The sequence below is a fragment of the Myripristis murdjan genome, chromosome 14 (genome assembly GCF_902150065.1).
Source record: "Myripristis murdjan chromosome 14, fMyrMur1.1, whole genome shotgun sequence".
NCBI classification, from domain to species: Eukaryota; Metazoa; Chordata; class Actinopteri; order Holocentriformes; family Holocentridae; genus Myripristis; species Myripristis murdjan.
Genome location: NC_043993.1, coordinates 36631038 through 36652552, shown reverse-complemented (window position 1 = coordinate 36652552; position 21515 = coordinate 36631038). Strand labels below are relative to the sequence as shown.

The 21515-nt window shown below is 43.4% G+C and overlaps 2 protein-coding genes across 2 annotated transcripts in view; both read left to right on the top strand.

Moving 5' to 3' along the window:
- Positions 1–354: 354 nt before the first annotated feature.
- Positions 355–21515, top strand: part of LOC115371029 (nuclear GTPase SLIP-GC-like) — a 121557-nt gene continuing 100396 nt past the window's right edge. Inside the window, exons 1-5 of the mRNA XM_030068144.1 lie at positions 355–426; positions 1500–1566; positions 3843–3891; positions 4020–4127; positions 4274–4358. Of these exons, the coding sequence (XP_029924004.1) occupies positions 1537–1566; positions 3843–3891; positions 4020–4127; positions 4274–4358 (272 nt within the window). The 5' untranslated portion in view covers positions 355–426; positions 1500–1536. The remainder of the gene's footprint in view (positions 427–1499; positions 1567–3842; positions 3892–4019; positions 4128–4273; positions 4359–21515) is intronic.
- The window catches only part of LOC115371234 (nuclear GTPase SLIP-GC-like), an 83607-nt gene continuing 73693 nt past the window's right edge, over positions 11602–21515 (top strand). The window contains exons 1-5 of the mRNA XM_030068463.1: positions 11602–11774; positions 11875–12038; positions 12149–12266; positions 12934–13042; positions 13127–13260. Coding sequence (XP_029924323.1) covers positions 11661–11774; positions 11875–12038; positions 12149–12266; positions 12934–13042; positions 13127–13260 — 639 coding nt within the window. The 5' untranslated portion in view covers positions 11602–11660. The remainder of the gene's footprint in view (positions 11775–11874; positions 12039–12148; positions 12267–12933; positions 13043–13126; positions 13261–21515) is intronic.

Genomic DNA, 21515 nt, shown 5'->3' with positions numbered 1-21515 from the left:
TTATAATGATTGTTTGAACTCGAATTTCAAAAATCCAAAACAATTTTCGCGAAAAATTAAATCTATTGTGAAAACCAAAGAAAAACTAAATCAGCATTTTGTCTATGTCTGTTCTACTCTCCTTCCTGTTTCATAGTGACTCGTGTGGCAACACTCCACCTTCTTGCAGCGCCTCATTTTCATTCTGAAAAATGATGCCAGCTGAAGTACTGAGTGCCATTATGGAATCCAGAGGAAACAGATAGATTAAACTTGCTGCCAATGTTCTTGTGCATCCTCTTGCAGATTTATTTAATCTCTCATTATTAACACACACACACACACACACACACACACACACACACACATGCAACAACAGGAAGTAGCAGCAGAGCAGAAGGCGCGAACAGAGATCAGCTCCTCTTCACTCCAGCAGAGAAGAACAAGGTGAGTACATGATGTTCTGTTTTCACTCACAACCTTGTGGTCAGGGTCCAGTGGAGGAGCAGAGCTGCTGCCTCTGCCTCAGGCTGAGGGTCAGAGAGCACAGTCTGTCTCATCAGGCAGCACAGAAATGTTTGTCTCGGAGTCGAGGAGCCACACATACGGCCCGGGGGCCAAATTTGGACTCTGTGCTCGTCTCTTCCGGCCCCTGGTAACATTTGGAGGGAAAAAGGAAAAAAACAAACAAACATATTTTTAAATCAAAATACCATTTTTAAAAGTTGTGTAATTGATGATGAATTATAATAAATTAAGTACAATCAGCTGTGTAAAATTAAAAAGGCTAAAGGTCCACATGGAATATGGACTTTTATTTTCCTCTGGGAGGGAAATGTCCAAACCCTGTCTGCTGTGTGTTTGCTGCATGTGTCTCTTCTGCGTGATGTAATTCTACATTTTGTGTTATTGTCAGTATCTTCTCGTTGATTGGTCAGATACGAATCGATTGATTTGAAGTGATAAATCAGAAAGCAGCCTAAAATCCCAGGCGGTCTGAGTCCTGGTTCAGTTCAGCGTTCACCGCTCCACTTAATTTGGACTCAAAGGTTTTTATCAAATTTCACCAGAAACCAGCAGAACCATGTGGGGTTTGTTCAGACTTTTACCACCGACGGTTCAATTGTTGATCATTTTTTTCTTTTTTTACATTTTGTTTAAACGTTCAGATCACTGTGAGTTGGCACTAGTGTTGTATGTGTTATTGTTGTTGTTGCTGTTGTTCCTCACCATAAACAGCTTGTAGCTCTCTGTTCAAACGAGTGGAAAAATACCAAAGCCTTTCCCAGAAACAGGAGGAGGCTTTGCTTTCCGTTCGGCTGCAGGAAGAAGCTGCATGTCTCTGGTTGTTGTGTAGTTTAGGTGGAGGGGGGAAGCGTTCTTCACCTCCTCTACCTTTATTGTGCACCCTAAATTTTCTGGATTTTTTTTGTTATAATTCTTGGCTAAATATTTTCACTTGCTGTTCCTGTGTTATTATGTCATTTTGATTAATGTTGCAGCACTTTCTGTTTTCATAGATTTATCTTCTTGCACCCCCCCACTCAAACCAGGAGAATGTCTGACTTTGTCCAGGACAAATCAAAGGTATTGCACTTCAACAACATCTGAACTCAAACCGACTGTATCTGACAAAAAATGACTATAACCTGCAGGAATAATAATTTCCTTCAGTTACACTTCAACAAATCTGAGGTAATTCTCTTAGGTTCACCTGAGTCTCGATGTATGTGGAGCCACATGCAGGAAACCTGCTGCTGCCCTCGACCCTGACAAACAAATCAGTTCTGTTCCAGATAAAAAGTTCATGAGTGGCTCAGAGTGTAAGGTAAAATAATAAAATAATAAAAAAATAAAATAATAAAAGAGAGGACGTGTAGGAGAGAGTGAACCCAGAAAATAAAAACAAACAATCAAGAAAATGATAAAGGACAGACTGAGACGGCAAAACAGACTAAAATACATCAATAAATATCGAGATAAATAACTAAAACCTGTCTCACCTGTCTCACTGACTGTCTCACCCGTCTCACCCACTGTCTAAAACCTGGATGCCTCACTGACTGTCTCACCTGTCTCACTGTCTCACCTGTCTCACTGACACTCACCCATCTCATCCGTCTCACCTGTTTCATCCATCTCACCTGTCTCATCCGTCACACCTCTCCGACCTGTCTCACCCATCCCACCTGTCCCACCCATCCCACCTGTCTCACCCACTGTCGCACCCGTCTCACCTGTCTCACCCATCTCAGCCGTCTCACTCACTGTCTCACCTGTCTCACACGTCACACCTGTACCACCAGTCTCAGTCGTTCCACTTGTCCCACCTGTCTCACCTGTCCCACTTGTCTCACGTACTGTCTTACCTGTCCCACTTGTCTCACCGTGGTACCCGTCTCACTTTTCCCACTTTTCTCACCTGTCTCACTCACTGTCTCACCCGTCTAACCCACTGTCTCAACTGTCTCACCCATCTCACCTGTTGCACTTCTCATCCATTTCATCCATCTCACCAGTTTAATCCATCTCACCTGTCCCACCTGTCTCTCTGTCGCACCCGTCTCACCTTTCCCAGTTGTCTCACTTGTCTAACCCACTGTCTCACCTGTCTCACCCATCTAGCCTGTCTCACTCATCTCACCTGTCTCACCCATCTCATCCGGCTCTCTTGTCTCACCTGACTATCTCACCTGCCTCACCTGTCTCACTGACTATCTCACCTTCCTCCCCTGTCTCACCCACTCTCACCCATCTAACCCACTGTTTCACCTGTCTCACCTGTCTCACCCATCTCACCTGTTGCACCTGTCTCACCTGTCTCACCCGTTTCATCTGTCTCATCTGTCCCACCTGTCTCACCATCGCACCTGTCTCACCTTTCCCACATCTCTCACCTGTCTCACCCACTGTGTCACTTGTCTCACCCATCTCATCCGTCTCACCTGTCTCATCCGTCACACCTCTCCGACCTGTCCCACCCATCCCACCTGTCTCACCCACTGTCGCACCCATCTCACTCATCTCAGCCGTCTCACCCACTGTCTCACCTGCTTCACCCATCTCACCTGTCTCACCCATCTCACCTTTCCGACCCGTCTCACATGCCACACCTGTCCCACCAGTCTCACTCGTCACACTCATCCCACCTGTTTCACCCGTCACACCTGTCTCAACCACTGTCCTACCTGTCTCACCTGTTGCACCCACTGTCTCACCTGTCTCATCCGTCTCACTTATCCAACTGTCTCAGCTGTCCGACTTTTCTCATCTGTCTCACCCGTCTCACTCACTGTCTTACCTGTCCCACCTGTCCCACCCACTCTTACCTGTCTCACCCATCTCACCTGTCTCACCCACTGTCGTACCTGTCTCACCCATCTCACCCACTGTCTTACCTGTCTCACCTGCCTCACCCACTGTCTCCCCTACCTCACCCACTGTCTCACCTGTCTCACCTGTCCCACGTGTCTCATCTGTCCCACCTGTCTCACCCACTGTCTTACCTGTCTCACCCGTCTCACCCACTGTCTTACCTGTCTCACCTGCCTCACCCACTGTCGTACCTGTCTCACCCATCTCACCCACTGTCTTACCTGTCTCACCTGCCTCACCCACTGTCGTACCTGTCTCACCCATCTCACCCACTGTCTTACCTGTCTCACCAGTCTCACCCACTGTCTCACCCACCTCACCCACTGTCTCACCTGTCTCACCCGTCCCACCTGTCTCATCTGTCCCACCTGTCTCACCCACTGTCTTACCTGCCTCACCCATCTCACCTGTCCTGGTTCAGGTGTTTGTGAGGAAAGGTAGCACACTTAATGAAGGTTTGTCTGTGTTGTGTGGATTTTCGTCCTCAGGCTGGGCCGTCCAGCAGGGACTGCAGGACTCCACCAGAGAAGGATAAAGGTGAGATGTTTGGAGAAGAAAGTCCACTGAGCGTCAGAGTGTTAGACCTTCAGACCAATGCAAAGAGAGTGATGGTGGCACAGAGTGCTCTGTTCTTCAACACATTATCCTTTGTTGTTTCTTCCCAGGGAAGAGGAAGTCTGCTCGATCTGATCAACCTGATCAAACTGAGTTAGCCAAAAAGAAATCAAGAACGAGTGAACAATCCTGTGACGCAGCGATGGGAACAGGTGCAGGTATTTTACCACTTTAAATGATGCTCTAATGGCTGACAGGGACCTGTAATATGTAATTCAGTGTTAACTGTGGGGCATATATGTGCTAAGAGTTAACATTAGAGTGCATGAGTCCCAGTTAACAGGCCTTCACTTTGACTTTTCAGTGCTGACTGAGGTGAAAAAGACCATGAGAGAGGTCGGTGACAGACTGGATGAGCAGGTGAACACGGAGCTCAAGGCCTTTCTGAGGTAAGTTCACATGAGATTCCTCTTCGTTTTCACGTTGTGTGATCAAACTGTCTGGTTTCCAGCTGTTGTAGCAGCACAGTGTCTGACTTGATGCTTAGCATCAGTGACTTGAATGTGATCAATAAATAATGCCAATATTAGGGTTGTCCCGATCCTGAAGACTCGATCGGGACTCGGACGTTATGTCCCGATCAGGTATCGGATAAATAATATATATACATATGTATATTTATTGTCAGGGTTTTCCCTGCCTTATAATTTCTTAGGCGCACCGCCTAGACGTTTTCACCGACCGCCTAGATCAAATGAACGCGGAAAGGGGAAAAAACGCACATCGACATATTCAATCTGCGGCTCCTTTAGGAATCTGTTGTTGATGCTAGCTTGGATTGTCCGGAGGGAGTTAGGCGGGCACTGGGCCATACGTCATGAAATACTGACAACGGAATTAACCAATCACTGCAGCGAATAGTTTGTGCGTGCATGCTGAGAGGATGGCTTTCAGCCGCGACATTTCCGCTGTAGGCTAGGCGGAGGTGGAATGTATGAATCGCCTAGCGCGAAAAACACAAGCGCTCGCAAATACCAGTGATACAATGACAACATAGCGACTTTCCAAAATATCCCCAAGTGACTTTATAACCTAACGTTAGTCAGAAACTTATTTATGTAACGTTTGTTGTGTTCGTTTTTGTGCCGATATGCCGTGCGCTGGCCGCCCATCTCTCCCTCGTTCCACTTGCTGATACAATGACAACTTAGCCACTTTCCAGACTCCCCCAAGTGACTAAACCCCCTAACGTTAATCAGAGACAGATTTGTGTAATTATTGTGTTCGTTTTTATGCTGCTATGCCGTGCGCTGGCTGCCTTCCCATCTCTCCTTCGTTCCACTTGCTGTTCGCTTCGCTTTTCACACACAAGCACCCAGCCCCCCCGCGCAGTAAGCTATCAGCTGTATACTAGTTTCCAACCGCTTGGTTTTTGTATTAATTTCTGTACTTTATTTTATTTCCTGCTACTGTTTGTGTTTGTACATATTTTGTCAGTATCTTAGATCTTGCCATTTATGTTTGTGTGTGGAGACATTTGAGAAAATAATTAAAAATAATTAAATTATAAAATGTTAATCTAATGTCCAAATAAATCGGTTAATCAATATCTGCGTTTGCCAATTAACTGCCTTTTATCAAAATGCAGTTTGTTAAACACTTAAATTGTTATACTAGCTTCTTCATTTGTCTCAAAGAGTGCATTTCATTTCCATATTGACCTATCTGGAACCGCGGTTGTTTCTTGGCAATCATTAATAACATATCATTTCCTGGTTTTATAGAAGTATCGGATCGGGACTCGGTATCGGCAGATACTCAAAATCAAATGACTCGGACTCGGACTCGGGGGCAAAAAAACGTGATCGGGACATCCCTAGCCAATATATTTTATTAGGATTTTGCACTGTGATGCTTAAACACCTGCAATTACAGCTTTTTCCACACAAAAAAAACAAAACAAAAAACAAGTTCGATCTGTGCTGAGGAAAACAGACTTTTGGCAACAAAGACGAGCAAGTAATTTTGTGAGAGCTCAGTGTTATCACAGTATGTGATAACCTGTCTCACCTGTCTCACCCACTGTCTCACCTGTCTCACCCGTACCAGTGGCTGCAATGAGCCTGTTTTCCACTGCATGGCTTCTCAAAACATGAAGTGCAACAGAGCAGAAACAAGTGGCTCTTTTTGTGACACACATAACAGCAAATCCTCACTGAGTGACTGTGAAGTGACAAAGAGGATATAAGCAATAAGCAGACAGTCTTTCTTGCTGACAGCAGCCTCATCCATTTGCCACTGCGCCTACAGTTTGACAGTCACTGCTTTAAAGCATGCTTCACCTGCTTTTCATATTTGGCTGTCTTCCATATTTACTTTTAAATTTCTTTCACAACAGGGATAAAATTAATGATTTGGAAAAAGGCAGAAAGGAGACAGTGGGAATCTTTGGTAAAACAGGGGCTGGAAAAAGCTCTCTGATCAATACCATCATTGGAGAGAAGGACCTGTTGCCCACTGGGAGCATGACTGCCTGCACCTCAGTCGTGACGAAGGTGGAGGCCAATATGAGCAGCTGCAAGTATGAGGCAGAGATTGAGTTCATTACCAAAAAGGTAACACACACACACACACACACACACACACACACACACACACAACAATGTGAAATATAAAAACTTTCAGCTGTTGGGTTTATGAAGGTTGTCATTGTGTGATACTGAGGTTTTGTTATTTGTTTGTTAGGAATGGGACGATGAGTTATGGTTCTTATTAATGAATAATAATCCAGAGGATCCAGATGAGGAAGACAATAATGATGTCGTTGATGATGATTGTGATCACCATGAGGAGAATGATCACAGTGGTCATGTTGGTGGTGATGATGATGATGGAAAGATCTTAGCACTGTATGGAAAAGACATTAGGAAAACCCTTGAAGAACTCTCGAGTGACAGGCATTTCAGAGAAATCCCAGAATTTCTCAGATCTACAAAGAAGGAACTGAAAAGTGACACAGTGAGTTCTGATGGTTTCTCTTCATATTCACTCCATATTTAATCTTTACAGTCACTAATTTACAAATCTGTAACAGATGATCTTTCAAGGCTATGCATGCAGATGTGGTTGAATGAGGCTCAGTGTTCACACACCATAAGCCAAGGCCTGTGTGTTGGTCTGTCTGTGCACCGCAGGCCGCAGAGCTATCTGCTCGACTCAAAAGGTTCACAAGACATGACGAGGACAACGAGGCTGGAGGACAGTACTGGCCTCTCGTCAAGTGTGTGACCATCAAGGTGCCAAGAAGACCAGGTGTCCCCGATCTTCTTGAGCACGTCACACTTATGGATCTTCCTGGAACTGGAGATCGTAACCAACACAGAAATAAAATGTGGAAAGAGGTAATGTATTCACACCTAACATGTCTTACTGAACTGTCATGTGTTCTCTGGGTGCACCATGTAGTTACTGCACCCAGAGACGCTCGCAGGCTGTTTGGTTCTGACTGTGTTCCTGCAGCTTGTCGGCAGCTGTTCCACTGTGTGGATTATGGCCGAGATGAATCGCGTCATGGCGGAGACCGAGGCCTGGGACATCCTGAAAAACACCGCCAGCCTCATGGGAAACGGTGGAGAGTGTCAACGCATCGTCTTCATCTGCACCAAGTCTGATGACACAGGGATGGAACAGGGGTAACATCATTCAGGACACAGTGTTTACACAGCTGAGGGGATATAAGACAGAGCGGTTTCATTTTGATAGATGCCTGTGCACTTTTTTAAGGACAAATTCAACAATGAATTTTGAATGTTTGTCAAAGTTACAATGTGAAAGTGGATGATCTAATAATTGGGTCATTCCATGTCAGATCATCAGCACTTTCATACATTTGTCACCATGACCTCAGGAATTTCTAAGAAAATCTCACATCTGATAAAGCTATATCTGAAATGAACAAATTCCTAATTTCAGCTATTTTTGACCAAAATTGAATTTTTGATGGATTTTAAAGTGAGGTACTGTCATATGAGTTTGGTCAGTTGACGACTTGCGTTTCGGCACACCTTCAGTGTGCTGTAACGCTATTAATTTTCATCCTAGAGTAATGAAAAATTGCATATTTACTGAATTTACTGAAGATTTTTGTTGTTGCTTTCTGTCTGCAATACAAGCTTTTGGAGCTACTCAGGACCAAACTTTGAATTTTTTTCAGGCTGTGCCTTATTGGGACCACTCTCTCAGAACCAAGATATGTGACAAAGTTAGGTTTAGCATGTTTTAATTATTTATTTCCACTCCTAACATGCTCAAACATGCTATAATATTGAAGTCAGCTCACTTTACCATCTAAATTAATTCATCTTCATTTTTCACTGTAATGAAACTTAATTATTGGGTGTTGCATACTAAAGTTGAAAGCTTGTAAATTACATGGATTTTCGATATATTCAAAGTTCTCTAAAATCTACATTTTTCATAACACATTCACAATATTTGGTTGTTTACTGCACATACAACAGTAGAATATCCATTGAAAATTTGAAATAAATCCAAGGTGTCTCTCTGGAGATATGGGGCCCTATCTTGCGCCAGACTCCCTAAACCCGCTATTTGCGGATTTAGGATTTCGGAAGAGGCGTTCCCCCGTAAAAGTTGCTATCTTGTGCACCTCCCGCTATCCGCAAAACACCTGCGCTACCCGCTATATTATGCATAGGCGTGTTTTGGGCGTTACGCCAGTTAAACCAATCAGTGTGCCAGGTGCCATTGCCTTTAAGGGCAGGATGCGCTATCCTAAATCCTAAATCCTAAACCCGCGATGGAGAGAGGGAGGTAGATTTCTCAGGGGTTCTGCTGAGGCTAAAGCAAGTTGGCTTTATACTAGGGCTGGGCAAGTTAACGCGTTATTATCACATTAATTCATTAGACTATTGACGCCGATATTTACTTTATCGCGCATTAACGCATGTTGCTCACATGCTTTTATTTTGTAAAAGTCTGTTGCTCTCAGTCTAAAGCCCAAACGCGCCCAAGCACGTTTGCCCCTGGTGTGCGCGTCATCACGTTGAAACAGACACAGGCATGGCCCGACGACATTATAAATCAGTGTAGTTCAAATACATTCATCATGTCTTCCTTTTAACTAAAAGACGTTTTTGGTCCTTTTAATCAGACATGGGATGTTTATTTACCGTGACAGTTTGGGAGGTAACTTCCTCCTCCTTCAGAAAGGTCCAACTGACAGCCGGAGCGGCACCTGGCAGATCCAGCAGAATAGACCTGGCCGGGTTGCCCCACACCGCGCGGTGCCGCGGCCGGTGCTGGCTGTACTGACGCGGTGCCGGCCAGCACCAGGTCTGCCGGATCCCCGCGCACACAGACTGTTGTACTTTCATTATAAACAGACTTTTGTTTATACGCGGTTGCAGCAGCACAACGGACAGCGACACAGACAACATGGTTGATTATTGATTGCGCAACAATCGCTTGTGAAAGGTTGTTTTCTCTTGCTGGTCACATTGTGCAAAATAAAAAGAGAGCTTCTTTATCTTATGAAAATGTAAATAATCGTGTGTGCCTTAGCAACTGGCTTAGTGCAGAGGAATAGAAAAAAAACAGAAGTCCAGTAAAACATGCGCTTTACATTCTAGTCCCCTGTAAAGGAAGTTTCAGTAGTGAACTTTTTTGTGCTTCACACTTTGGTATTGAACATAGACTGGTAATGCTGCTCCCTGTTAAAAGTTTCTGCTGTTACCTCAGAAATTGCCTGTTTGTCCTGATTGTGGCTCAGGATTTTGTTGGTAGATTTTTTTTTTTCATAAAGAGAATGTCCTGGCAGTGGCAATAAGCTTTAATTTATTATTATTACTATTATTATTTATTTTATTTATTATTATTATTATTATTATGACATTTTTTAAGTTGAGATTTACACTAAATATGTGTTACTGATAAGTGGTGATGTTAAAAGTGTTTGCACAACAAATGTTATGGCACTTTCGTTTATATGGCAGCAGAATATTGAAATAAAAGTGCTCTTTACAATACTTATTGGATTTTGCGAATACAATGCGATTAATTGTGATTAATCAGGCAAATTATGCAATTAATTGCGATTAAAGATTTTAATTGTTGCCCAGCCCTAATAAATATATATAGAATAAAAAGAAAGGAAAAAATGTACAAGTGCAAATATGGTATTGAATATGGATTATTGCACAGAGGGAATTTGCACAAGAGTTACAAAAAGCGTTTTTTGTTCTGAATATTGCGCACCTGCTGACCTACAGGTGTGCAAAAGGCTCACTTAGTGACTTTGAAAAGAATCAGAATCAGAAATACTTCTTGAATCTTCAGAATCCTTCTTCTTTATTCCTAGTTGCAAAAAGGATATGCATTATGTGCATTAATCCTACAAAATATTCCAACAATGAAACTGAAATAAGAAACTGAGCTTGAAATAGAAGTGTTGTTGAGTCCTACAGATATGAATGACTGCACAGTGAGATGGTGAGCGGTTGGAACAAGGTGTGGTTCTGCGGTTTGTTGAGCTCCACAGGAAGCCAGAGACATCCTGCTGACTTCCTGTGTCGCTCTGTGGTTCATCTCACTGGGATCACTTCTGCATGGGACGACAAACTGCACGTGCTATCACTACATCAGTGGTTAGAGGAGACAGATGAACATTTTAATATTTTTATTTGTATGTATGTTGAAAACTTTGGGAACAGTGACAGTTTAAACACGTTCGGTGAGTGTGAGAAAAAGCTGAAGTCAGTGCAGCTGAAAAGTACAAAACCTCAAACAACCAAAAAACTGTTGCAAGTAGTAGTTGGCAGTAGCTGATATCGGCACTCTCTGCACGTTGAGGCAAGCCCAGAAAAACAGCCTGGTCCTGTTTGTTCAGTAGCCACATTGTGTCAAAGAGCACACATTTATCCACGTTTTGACGTATAAACTGTGTGTGATGAGTGAAAGCAGGGGAAGAGAAGGATCTGAAGAAATAATTGGTAACACTTTACAATAAAAGTACAACAATTAAAATTAGTTAACGTTAGTTAATGCCGTAATGGTTAATTAACTGTTAGTTAATGATTATTATGACATTTACTAATGTTAATAATATCTACAGTAACCCTTAAATAACATAAATTAAGACCTTAGCAATGACAGCATTAGTAAATGATTCTTAGACACATTAGTTAACAGTTAGTTAACTGTCACTTAATGCTTATTACGGCATTAACTAACGTTAATTGTTGCACTCTTATTGTAAAGTGTTACCAAATAATTTTTGGAAAGGAGCAGAACAGCTGAGGAGCATCAGTGGATGTGATGTAAGCACAATACACACCCATTATGAAATCTGAAACGTCTAAAAAGTGCATAAAGCTGAAACTCAAATCCAAAAACTATAAAAGACAGAAGCTGCTCAGAGGTCACACAGTCCAACCTCCTCTGACCCGTTTCAGGTTTGAATCAAAATGCTGAAAAGCACCAAAAAGGTATCAAGGAAGCTGGACATTTTCAAAGTTGAATGAAGTTTTTAACTCAAAGTTTGAAATAGAAAAAAGTTGGAAAAGTGCTGAATTTTCAGCGTCTGGTCCCCTCCTTTTTCTGCTTGTGCTTTAATACCTCTGGGTGGACAGTAAAGACGTATTTTTTTAATGTACTGGGTTCAATTTCAGGCTCAACACAAAGGAGAGGTGTGCACAGAACTGGAACAAACAAGAACCGCACAAGTTCTGAAAATGCGTCGATCCATGGAAGAAGCTTATGAGGGTTTAGAGACCTGTCTGAGTCAGGGAGTTCAGAAATCTCAACAATCCTATGAAAAAGACATGAAAAAGGCCATCTTAGATCCTGTAAGTATTGCAGTAATAATTCTGTCTACAGAACAAAATTTTCACATGAAAATGTTAATTCTCCTTCTACCAAATTAGTGCTTTGTCTTGTCTGTTTCAGAAAGGGAAAAGGGACAAAGGATTTCACAAGAAGCTGAAGTCTTTAGTTGGGAACGGTGGCATCTTCAAACCAGCAAATCAGAAAAGGCAGACCATAAACATCAATGAGATCTTAGCTTCACACATGAGAAACTGTATTGACAGAAAGTTCAAGGAGATTTTCCCGTAAGGAACTCCATATGCACATAAAAATGGTTGTTCCAGCATGTTCGATGTGCCGGTGACTCCATGAGCTGTGCACTGTCCCTGGACCACAGCTGGTTTTGATGTTTCAGGAACGTCAGGAGCCTTGGAGCCTTCAAAGGAGCCATCAGTAAGTTCACTCTGCACACAGAGCGCCTGGCGGACAGGTACCAGGACGTCTCGCTGCACCTGAGATTTCTAAAGTCAGAGGTACGTTTGTCAAAATAAAACGTACACATTTGTCATACTTGAATATAAACTATATTGCCAAAAGTATTGGCATCCTGAGGTTGTCTTGGCTGACACCAAAATGTTTAGTTTAAATCAACTAGAAATTAAAAAAAAAAAATCATTGAAAAAATCATTTAAAAAAAAGATTTGTCATATGTAAGTGAATCTTTTGTCCCATCACTACTTTTTAAGACAGGTTTTTTATTTGCTCTGTAAACATCTCAGGTTCTCTGGTGTTTTCCTCAGCATGTTCGCAGAGCGCCCCCTGGTGAGCGCAGGTAGCTTCAGTGGCTCTCCTTCTTTCTGACACTTACATCAGTTCAGCTGAGACTGACATTAGACAGGAAAATGTTGTTAACACACAGACACATAAAAAAAATTGAGTTTAGCCATGAGCTCAAACACACCAACATGAGTTACACTGAGATCCAAGTTGCAGTTCAGGTCTGTGGCTTTTCAAGCCTGCAGGTTAACAACAGACACAAGCTGACAAAACACAACCAGCAGGGAGCCTTCCCTCTGCAGAAACGCCTCATTCCACCTGTGGAGCGTTGGAGAGCGTTTCTCGTCGGTAATCGAACTTGTCGGGAGTCAGTTTGCTGCTGACTGCAGGATTCATCTCTGCTTTGTTTCATCTCTCTGGAAGGAAGAAAAACTGAAGATGGAACTGAATGATGGCATCAGAGAGCGTAAGAAAGAAATCTACAACTCTCTGGAGGAGTCCATCAGGGCGTCCATGCAGCCGTGCTACGACGGTAAGAAACACTCGTGTGAGCAGGAGCTGCTGCTGCAGAGCTGCAGGTGCAGTCAGTGAAGGTGAGGACGTGTTGATGTTGCAGATGCAGCGCGACACAGCGGGATAGGCTCCCTGCGAAGGATGAGGGACACGATTCAGACCCACCTGCAAGCCTCCAACGGCCGCATGTTCAACAAGGCGAAGGAGGATATGCTGCGCCACCTGAGGAGCCTGATGGTGAGTAATGTGTGATGCAGCTCTGAGTTCAGGCCAGTTTGAAAAACCCACTCTGCTCCTCTGTCACATTCTTCCAGGCTTTTTCTAAAATAAACGATACCTGTCAAAAAAACGTAAATAATCCTAAATAATTACAATAAATCTGACATTCTAGGAAGAGAGAAATAATACATAAAGGCTAATAATACAAATTGAGTAGAACTGGCATGGGCCCTTTTCGGGTGGTTCCTGTTACCATGGCAACAGCCTGTAACTGTTCAGTGATGTCACGGCGTGGGTGGAGCTAGCATCAGCTGACAGGAACATGTGGGGACCAGCTGGCGGCTCCTGATCTGGAGTCTCACCTGGCAGGTTGCTATTCAATAACTTTATTAACAACGACACAGCTGATCAGCTGATGCTGACGCTCACCTGAGAGGCTGCTGCCAACAGACCATGTTCACACGGCGGCCATGTTCCTCGCCACTGTCCTCATGTGGTGCTGCTGTGTTCCAGCTGCAGAACCACAGAGAACCTGACAACCTGCTGTGGTTCCACCACTTCCTGACTGAGGAACAACTGAAGAAACGATGGAGAGAGAAAATCCAGAGGGACATCGGCTCAGATTTCAAAATAAAACAACAGATTTGATCACCTGATAGTTACCATTAGCATCACATGATCTGACAGGAAAGCAGCAACTGAACAGTGAAATCTCAGTGAACATGGAGACTCATTTATTAAAGTGTGGCACTGAAAGCTGCTAGCTGTGCTGAAGCTGCAGAGTAACATTAGCAGGGTAACGTTAGCACAGTAACATTAGCTGGGTAACATTAGAGGAGTAACATTAGTAGGGTAAGATTAGCAGGGTAACGTTAGCAAGGTAACATTAGTAGGGTAAGATTAGCAGGGTAACATTAGCAGGGTAACCTTAGCAGAGCAACGTTAGCAGGGTAACCTTAGCAGAGTAACGTTAGCAGAGTAACGTTAGCAGGGTAACCTTAGCAGAGTAACGTTAGCAGAGTAACGTTAGCAGGGTAACCTTAGCAGAGTAACGTTAGCAGGGTAACCTTAGCAGAGTAATGTTAGCAGAGTAATGTTAGCAGGGTAACCTTAGCAGAGTAATGTTAGCAGGGTAACCTTAGCAGAATACCATTAGCAGGGTAACGTTAGCAGAGTAACGTTAGCAGGGTAATCTTAGCAGAGTAACGTTAGCAGGGTAGCGTTAGCAGGGTAACCTTAGCAGAGTAACGTTAGCAGGGTAACGTTAGCAGAGTAACGTTAGCAGGGTAATCTTAGCAGAGTAGCGTTAGCAGGGTAGCGTTAGCAGGGTAACCTTAGCAGAGTAACGTTAGCAGGGTAACGTTAGCAGAGTAACGTTAGCAGGGTAATCTTAGCAGAGTAGCGTTAGCAGGGTAGCGTTAGCAGAGTAATGTTAGCAGGGTAACCTTAGCAGAGAAATGTTAGCAGAGTAATGTTAGCAGGGTAAACCCCCTGTATCAGCTCTCAGCCGACACAGGAGAAATACCCAGATTGTGGACATCGGTGATAATCATTCCAATTCCCAAGAAACCCTGCCCACAGGATAATAGTGACTTTAGACCAGTAGCACTTACTTTGACAGTTATGAAGTCATTTGAATGCACAATGGTAAAGAAAGTAAGGGACGAGGTGCAGCATCTCCTTGGACCCCTACCAGTTTGCATTTAGGAACGATAGAGGAACGAATGATACTCTTAACACAACAACCCATCTTATTTTAAAATACCTGGAAAATAACATAGCATATGTGAGGCTCCTGTTCATGGATTTTACCTCCACATTTAACACAATTCTTCCCTTACTCAATTAGATGGTACTATGCATTTCTCACTAAGAGACAGCAAAGGGTGAGGGTCCTCTATAACAGTTTGGAAATAAGTACAAGTTCTGTAAGTTCTTCTTTTTTATTTACAGTATACACAAATAACTGTCGAAGCCAGCATTCATGTAACTACATCATAAAATATTCTGATGACACAGCCTTGTTAAGTTTATTAACCTAGGACTCAGACATATCAAGCTACAGATCAGAATTAGCTGATGTTTTAAATGGTGTGAGGAGCACAACCTGTTGTTAAATGTCAGTAAGATGAAAGAGATGATTTATGACTCCAGGTCAGTAGGCGACCACAGCCCTGTGCTTATACACTACTCACAAAAAGTTAGGGATATTTGGCTTTCGGGTGAAATTTATGGAAAATGTAAAAAGTTCACGCTACAGTGATATTATATCATGAAAGTAGGGCATTTAAGTAGAAGCATACACTGGTGATTTCCTCATCTCAAACAATTTCTTGAAACAAAAGCCAACAACAGTGGTGGATATACCACAACAAAAAATGTCAGTGTCAATAACTTGTCATGTGCCCTTGAGCATCAATTACAGCTTGACAGCGACGTCTCATGCTGTTCACAAGTCGACTTATTGTCTGCTGAGGCATGGCATCCCACTCTTCTTGAAGGGCGGCCCTCAGGACATTGAGGTTCTGGGGTACAGAGCTCCGAGCCTCTACACGGCGACTCAGCTGATCCCATAGGTTTTCTATGGGATTCAGGTCTGGAGAAAGTGCAGGCCACTCCATTTGAGGTACCCCAGTCTCCAGCAGCCGTTCCCTAATGATGCGACCTCGATGAGCTGGAGCATTGTCGTCCATGAAAATGAAATTAGGCCTGTGTTGTTCATGCAGGGGCACAATGACTGGATTAATGATGTTATTCAGGTAGTATGGGCTTGTCACTGTACCATTCACAAAGTGTAGGGCAGTTCTGTACTGACTAGACACACCTGCCCACACAGTAACACCACCACCACCAAAGGCTCGTCTGGTGACAACAGTGGCTGATGCATAGGGCTCTCCTTGACGTCTCCAACATCGTTGGCGGCCATCATTTCTGCTCAACATGAATCACCTTTCATCAGAGAACAGCACTGAGGCCCACTGGTCCCTCATCCAGCGTAAATGCTCCCTGGCCCATGCAAGACGATGACACCTGTGCCTGGTGGTGTGGTCAGGTACCCTTGCAGGTCGTCTAGCACGCAGACCATGCTGATGTAAACGGTTTCGAATGGTCTGACGTGACACTTGGGTGCCTCTCACCTCCCTTAAACGTGCCTGGAGTTGAGTGGCATTCATCATCCGGTTCCACAGGGCACTGTTCACAATGAAGCGGTCATCAGTGTGGGATGTGGCCAAAGGACGTCCACTTCTATGCCTTTCTGTGACTCTTCCAGTCTCTCTGTATCTCTGTTGCAACCTGCTGATGACACTCTGTGACACTCTAAGCTCAGTGGCCACTTCCGTCTGAGAACATCCTGTTTGAAGCCTCGCAATGGCGAGGTGCTGCTGATCAATTGTTAGGTGTCGTCTTGGTCTCATGATGTCAAGATGTGAACAGCATGATGAGGAGGACTGTTTAAATACCAATTCTAATTGAACCAGGAAATTTATTGGTCGATTCATGGATCAAACACCTGTTGTGAATTTTGCCGTTAAACTCCTTGTTAGAGAACAGCAACTTGTGCAAAAAGTACTGAAACATTGAACAGTTGGACATGTGCATTCAAAAGTTTACAGAAGGTCACATTAAGTTCACCTGTAAAGGTTATAATGCATTTTAGGTTCATCCTGAAATTTCACCCAAAAGCTGAATATCCCTAACTTTTTGTGAGTAGTGTAAACCAGTGCTAACCCGTCTTGGCTAACGGAAGGCGAGCGCGTGGCCGTAGATTCTGATTGGCTGGTGGGCTCCTCTGAACAGATGCAGTTCACATGTCGGCCACACGGGCGAGCTGAGCGTGAGCTTCACTTGTTGCTGCGTTCAGAGGGCCTGTCTGCTCTCCTGGTTACCATGGTTACAGCCCGCTGTTTGGTCGCATTTTTTACTTTAATCCCGTAAAATCTGAGCAGATTAGATTTGATTTGTTTCAAAAATATGAAGGAAGGCCGTGAAAATTCAAAACCACAGCGTGTTTCCTGTAACATAACCTGCCATGTTTCAGGGTTCAAAGGGTTAACACTGTGTGTGTGTGTGTGTGTGTGTGTGTGTGTGTGTGTGTGTGTGTGTGTAGGCTAGATTTCGACTACCTGAATGAGCTTCCTGTTCTTGTGCTGGACGTTAACGACGACTTCAAGAGCGACCGCATCAGACAGGAAGCTGTCATCGACAAGGCACGTGCCGCTTCCTCCACTTCCTCTTTTCTTTAATCATCTGATTTCAGTTCATTTATTTATGTATTTATTGATTCATTTTCCTGTTCTCACTTTGTTTCCTCCTCAGGTCAAAGAATTTGTCCGCGCGCTGTAGAACCAACTGGCCAATCACAGCTGACCTCGGCCTGACGGGCAGGGAGCCGTCTCCTGATTGGACGATTGGACGCAGAACATGTGACTGAAATTGTATTTTAAAATTGTTTGTAATTAGTTTTTTTTTTTTTTTTTTTTTTTTTTTTTTTTTAATTTTTGTGACTTTCACTCTGACACAACAGTCAACTGTCAACTGTTTTTTTTTGTACAGTTCAAATGTCCATATTTCCTCTGCACTGGTGTGTGTGTGTGTGTGTGTGTGTGTGTGTGTGTGTGTGTGTGTGTGTGTGTGTGTGTGTGTGTGTGTGTGTGAGTGAGAGATTTTATTAAAGAAAAGCATCCATCTGAATCAGCCTGTGTGTTTACTGACCAGAGAACAAACAGGCCGTCCAGCCGCTTTAACTGAACTGATGATCATTGATCAGCTGTCAATAACTCTCTCTCTCTCTCTCTCTCTCTCTCTCTCTCTCTCTCTCTCTCTTTCTCTCTCTCTCTCTCTCTCTGTGTGTGTGTGTGTGTGTGTGTCCAGAAGCTGAGCTCTCTGAGTTTGGACTGTTTTGCGGTTTACTGAGTTTCTGCTGCTCTGGGCTCCGTTTCCCAAAGCAGGTTTAGTGAAAACTGAGTCTGTTAACCCTGAAATGAGGAAAACTGAGTTTTCCGTTTCACAAAGGGAGGTAACTCAAACCAGAGAAAGAGGGGTAACTCTAGCCTGTTTCACAGAGGGAGGTAACTTCATCCATTAGTAGTTATCACGATCCCGTGGATGAAGGTGCAGTGTTACTGCGCAGAGAATTAAATATTCGTCAGGAGACGGTTATAAGACCGTGCATTGATGTTTATGCCGAGGTCTTACCTGTTTGAACAATGTTTTATATTTAATCTTAAGCTGCTGCCAAGTGTGCTTCTCCCCCGCAGGATTGCACCTAAATGAAATCAATTAATAGGCTACCATTCAAATCAGAGAATCAAAATCATTTAATTGGATAAAAAACAGTTTTTCTAAAATTTTACTTAAAAAGGGTAAGTTGGATACAGGTTGGTAGTTATTAACAATGTCAGGTTCCAAATTGCTCTTCTTCAGAAGGGGCTTCACTACTTCCCTTTTACAATATTTAAAAGTTCAAACTCAAATAATCCATAAAATGTCTTTTTAAATTTATGTGGGAATTGGATCTAAAAGGCAGGTTGTTGAGTTAACTTGGGAGAAAAGTCAACCAAGCATCTCTGCATCAACCAGGACGAAATGCTCCAGTGTTTCCTCGGGTAAAAGCAATGGTTCAGGACTGTTAAAAGCAACACTGTTGTAAAAAAAAAAAAAAAAAAAAAAAGTAGATCCAATGACATCAATCTTACTTCTGAAATGGTCTGCAAAGTCCTCACAGAGCATCTGTTGGTACCATGGAGGACTTTTTAAAATCAATGTTTATTAAAAGATCAATTGTGGAGAAGAGGAATTTATGATCATTCTTTTTAACTGAGATGAGTTTGAAAAATGAGAAATTCTTGCCTGTTTAACTGCGTTATTATAGATTTTGAGTTTTTCACGGAATATTTCATAGTGAACTGTCAGTTTGGCTTTCTTTCACTTCCTTCCTTCTTTTCAGATTCTTAATTTCAGAATTTCTCCAGGGGGATGTAGATTCAGTTTTTATTGTTTTTGTTAAAAGTGGAGCCACTGAGTCGAGGGCTAACCTCAGTTTAGTGGTAAAATGATCAACAATAAAATCACAGGGTGCAGGTAAAATTTCAGCGGGGGTATTATATAAAATCTCAATAAAATTTGCAGCCACTCCAGAAGTAAGATGGCGTTTCCTCACTGTTCTCACTGGGGCCTCCTGTTGAATAAAACTGGCAACCTTAAAAAATACACAATAGTGATCTGACACAGCCAGGTCGACAACAGAGGACACACCAGTGGACAGGCCATAGGTTATGACCAAATCCAGGGTGTGTCCTCTGTTGTGAGTGGGCTGTGTGACATGTTGCGTAAAATCCATACAGTTTAATAGATTCAAAAATTCAATAGTAGTGGGATCTGAAATATTATCTATGTGCAAGTTAAAATTGCCAGTTAATATGACTCTGTTATATGAGGAATGTATAACTGATAAAAGTTCGGAGAATTCACTGAAAAAAGAGGTAGGATGTTTGGGTTGTCTATAAATTGTCATACATAGAATAGGGGGACTGCTAAAAACAAAGGTATGATATTCAAATGTGGTAGAATTTTTTTAATGGAATTTCCTTCGTTAATATAGAGTTAGAGACAATTGTTGCAGTCCCACCACCTCTTTTACCACTCCTGTTAGAAAATAAAAAAATTAAAATTTGGTGGGGAAGCCTCAGTGAGAACAGCTGGTGCATCAGCGCCCAGCCAAGTTTCAGTTAAAGAGACAATCAGTCTTGTTAGTATTAACATAAATGAGGTTTTGGTGGGAAGAGCAGGGAGGTTTAACATAAAAAAAAAAAAAACAGTGGTTGTGTAGTGGTCTATTATTTGCGATGACTGGGATGAATGTGGGTTGCAAAGTGGCGTTAGAAGTGGTGTTATGGCGTCAGTCGGCAAGACTGGAGAAATGGCTGGAAAAGTGAGAGGCTAGAACAGTGATTCCCTTATTGTTGAGATGGAGATTGTCATACCTGCATAGATAAGTTTTTTTCCAGAATGAGTCAAAGTTGTTAATGAATCCATAGCCACATGCTGCACAGAAATTGGACAGCCACTGGTTGGCGCTGTAGAGGCGGCTGAACATCTCTGAGCCTCATCTAAGGGCGGGGATCAAACCAGAAAAAATGCACATTTTTCCCAGGCTTTCGATGGTCTCAGCCAGCAGCTCGTAATCAGCGTGTAGTTTGGTTGATTGTCTGCACCTGAGGTCGTTCACACCTCAGTGTACGACGACTGTGTGGGCAGACGGGTGACGGTCGATGATGGCGGGGATGTGTTTGTGTATGTCCAGGATTTTTGCACCAGAGAATGAGTATGTAATGCCATTTGGGATGGGGACAGACCTAACCTTTACTGAAGGGGCCTGGCTGGGGCCAGGGGTTTTGTCAGAGGGGCACATTCAACCTGGGGCAAAAAAGACAAAGATTTGAAATTATATCCCCCCAAATACAGCCTTCATTCATGTAACATAATTTATTTAGAAGCATTAGTGCTGCTGTATTGTCCGCCTGAGAAAAAGTGCACCAGAACGGAAAACTACTTCCTAACGTCTGTTTCGGTCGCGTAGCAACCAGCACCACATGTGTGCATGCTGTGCATGCATGCGCCCTACTCTGCACGCGTGTGCACACTGCTCTGCGCAAGTCTGCGGTACACAGCGCAGAGCGCGGTCCAAACCGCACGCTATGTGAAAGCCGCATCACAATTTCTAATCTTTGTTCGGAGGGGGGGCCACAGCGGGGTCCAGACTCAGTGTTACGGGGGCACTGGCCCCTGTTGGCCCCTCCCCAGAACCGCCAGTGATTAGCTGTGCTAGCAGCCGGAGCAGCGATGGGGAGATGGGGACTGGAGGAGATGGAGGGGGCCAGAGGTGAAGCCGGTCGGTGGTGGTCAGTGGCCTGTGAGCAGGTGGTGCTGGCTGGAGGCTGGATGTACAGGATGATGCATAGTTGCAGTACAGACAAGAACTCTGTTAAATTGCCTGCTTGTCTTTCTTTAGTTGATGTCAGTCCCTGAAAAGTGTTTTTTCTGATTATGATTGTTGGCTTGTTTATTTGATCAGCTCTACATGACACGAAATTGCGGTCATAAATGCAAAGAAACATCAACTTTCAGGGGCGCCAGCTTGGAGCGCTTTTATGTCCCCACCAATGTTAAAATCAAACCAACGCCCTTGTGTCCAGGTTTAAAGGAATCCAGTCCTGTGCACGTCTGATCAAAATGTTTCGACAAGAGAAGAAGAAACTGATCCAAAGTTTCAT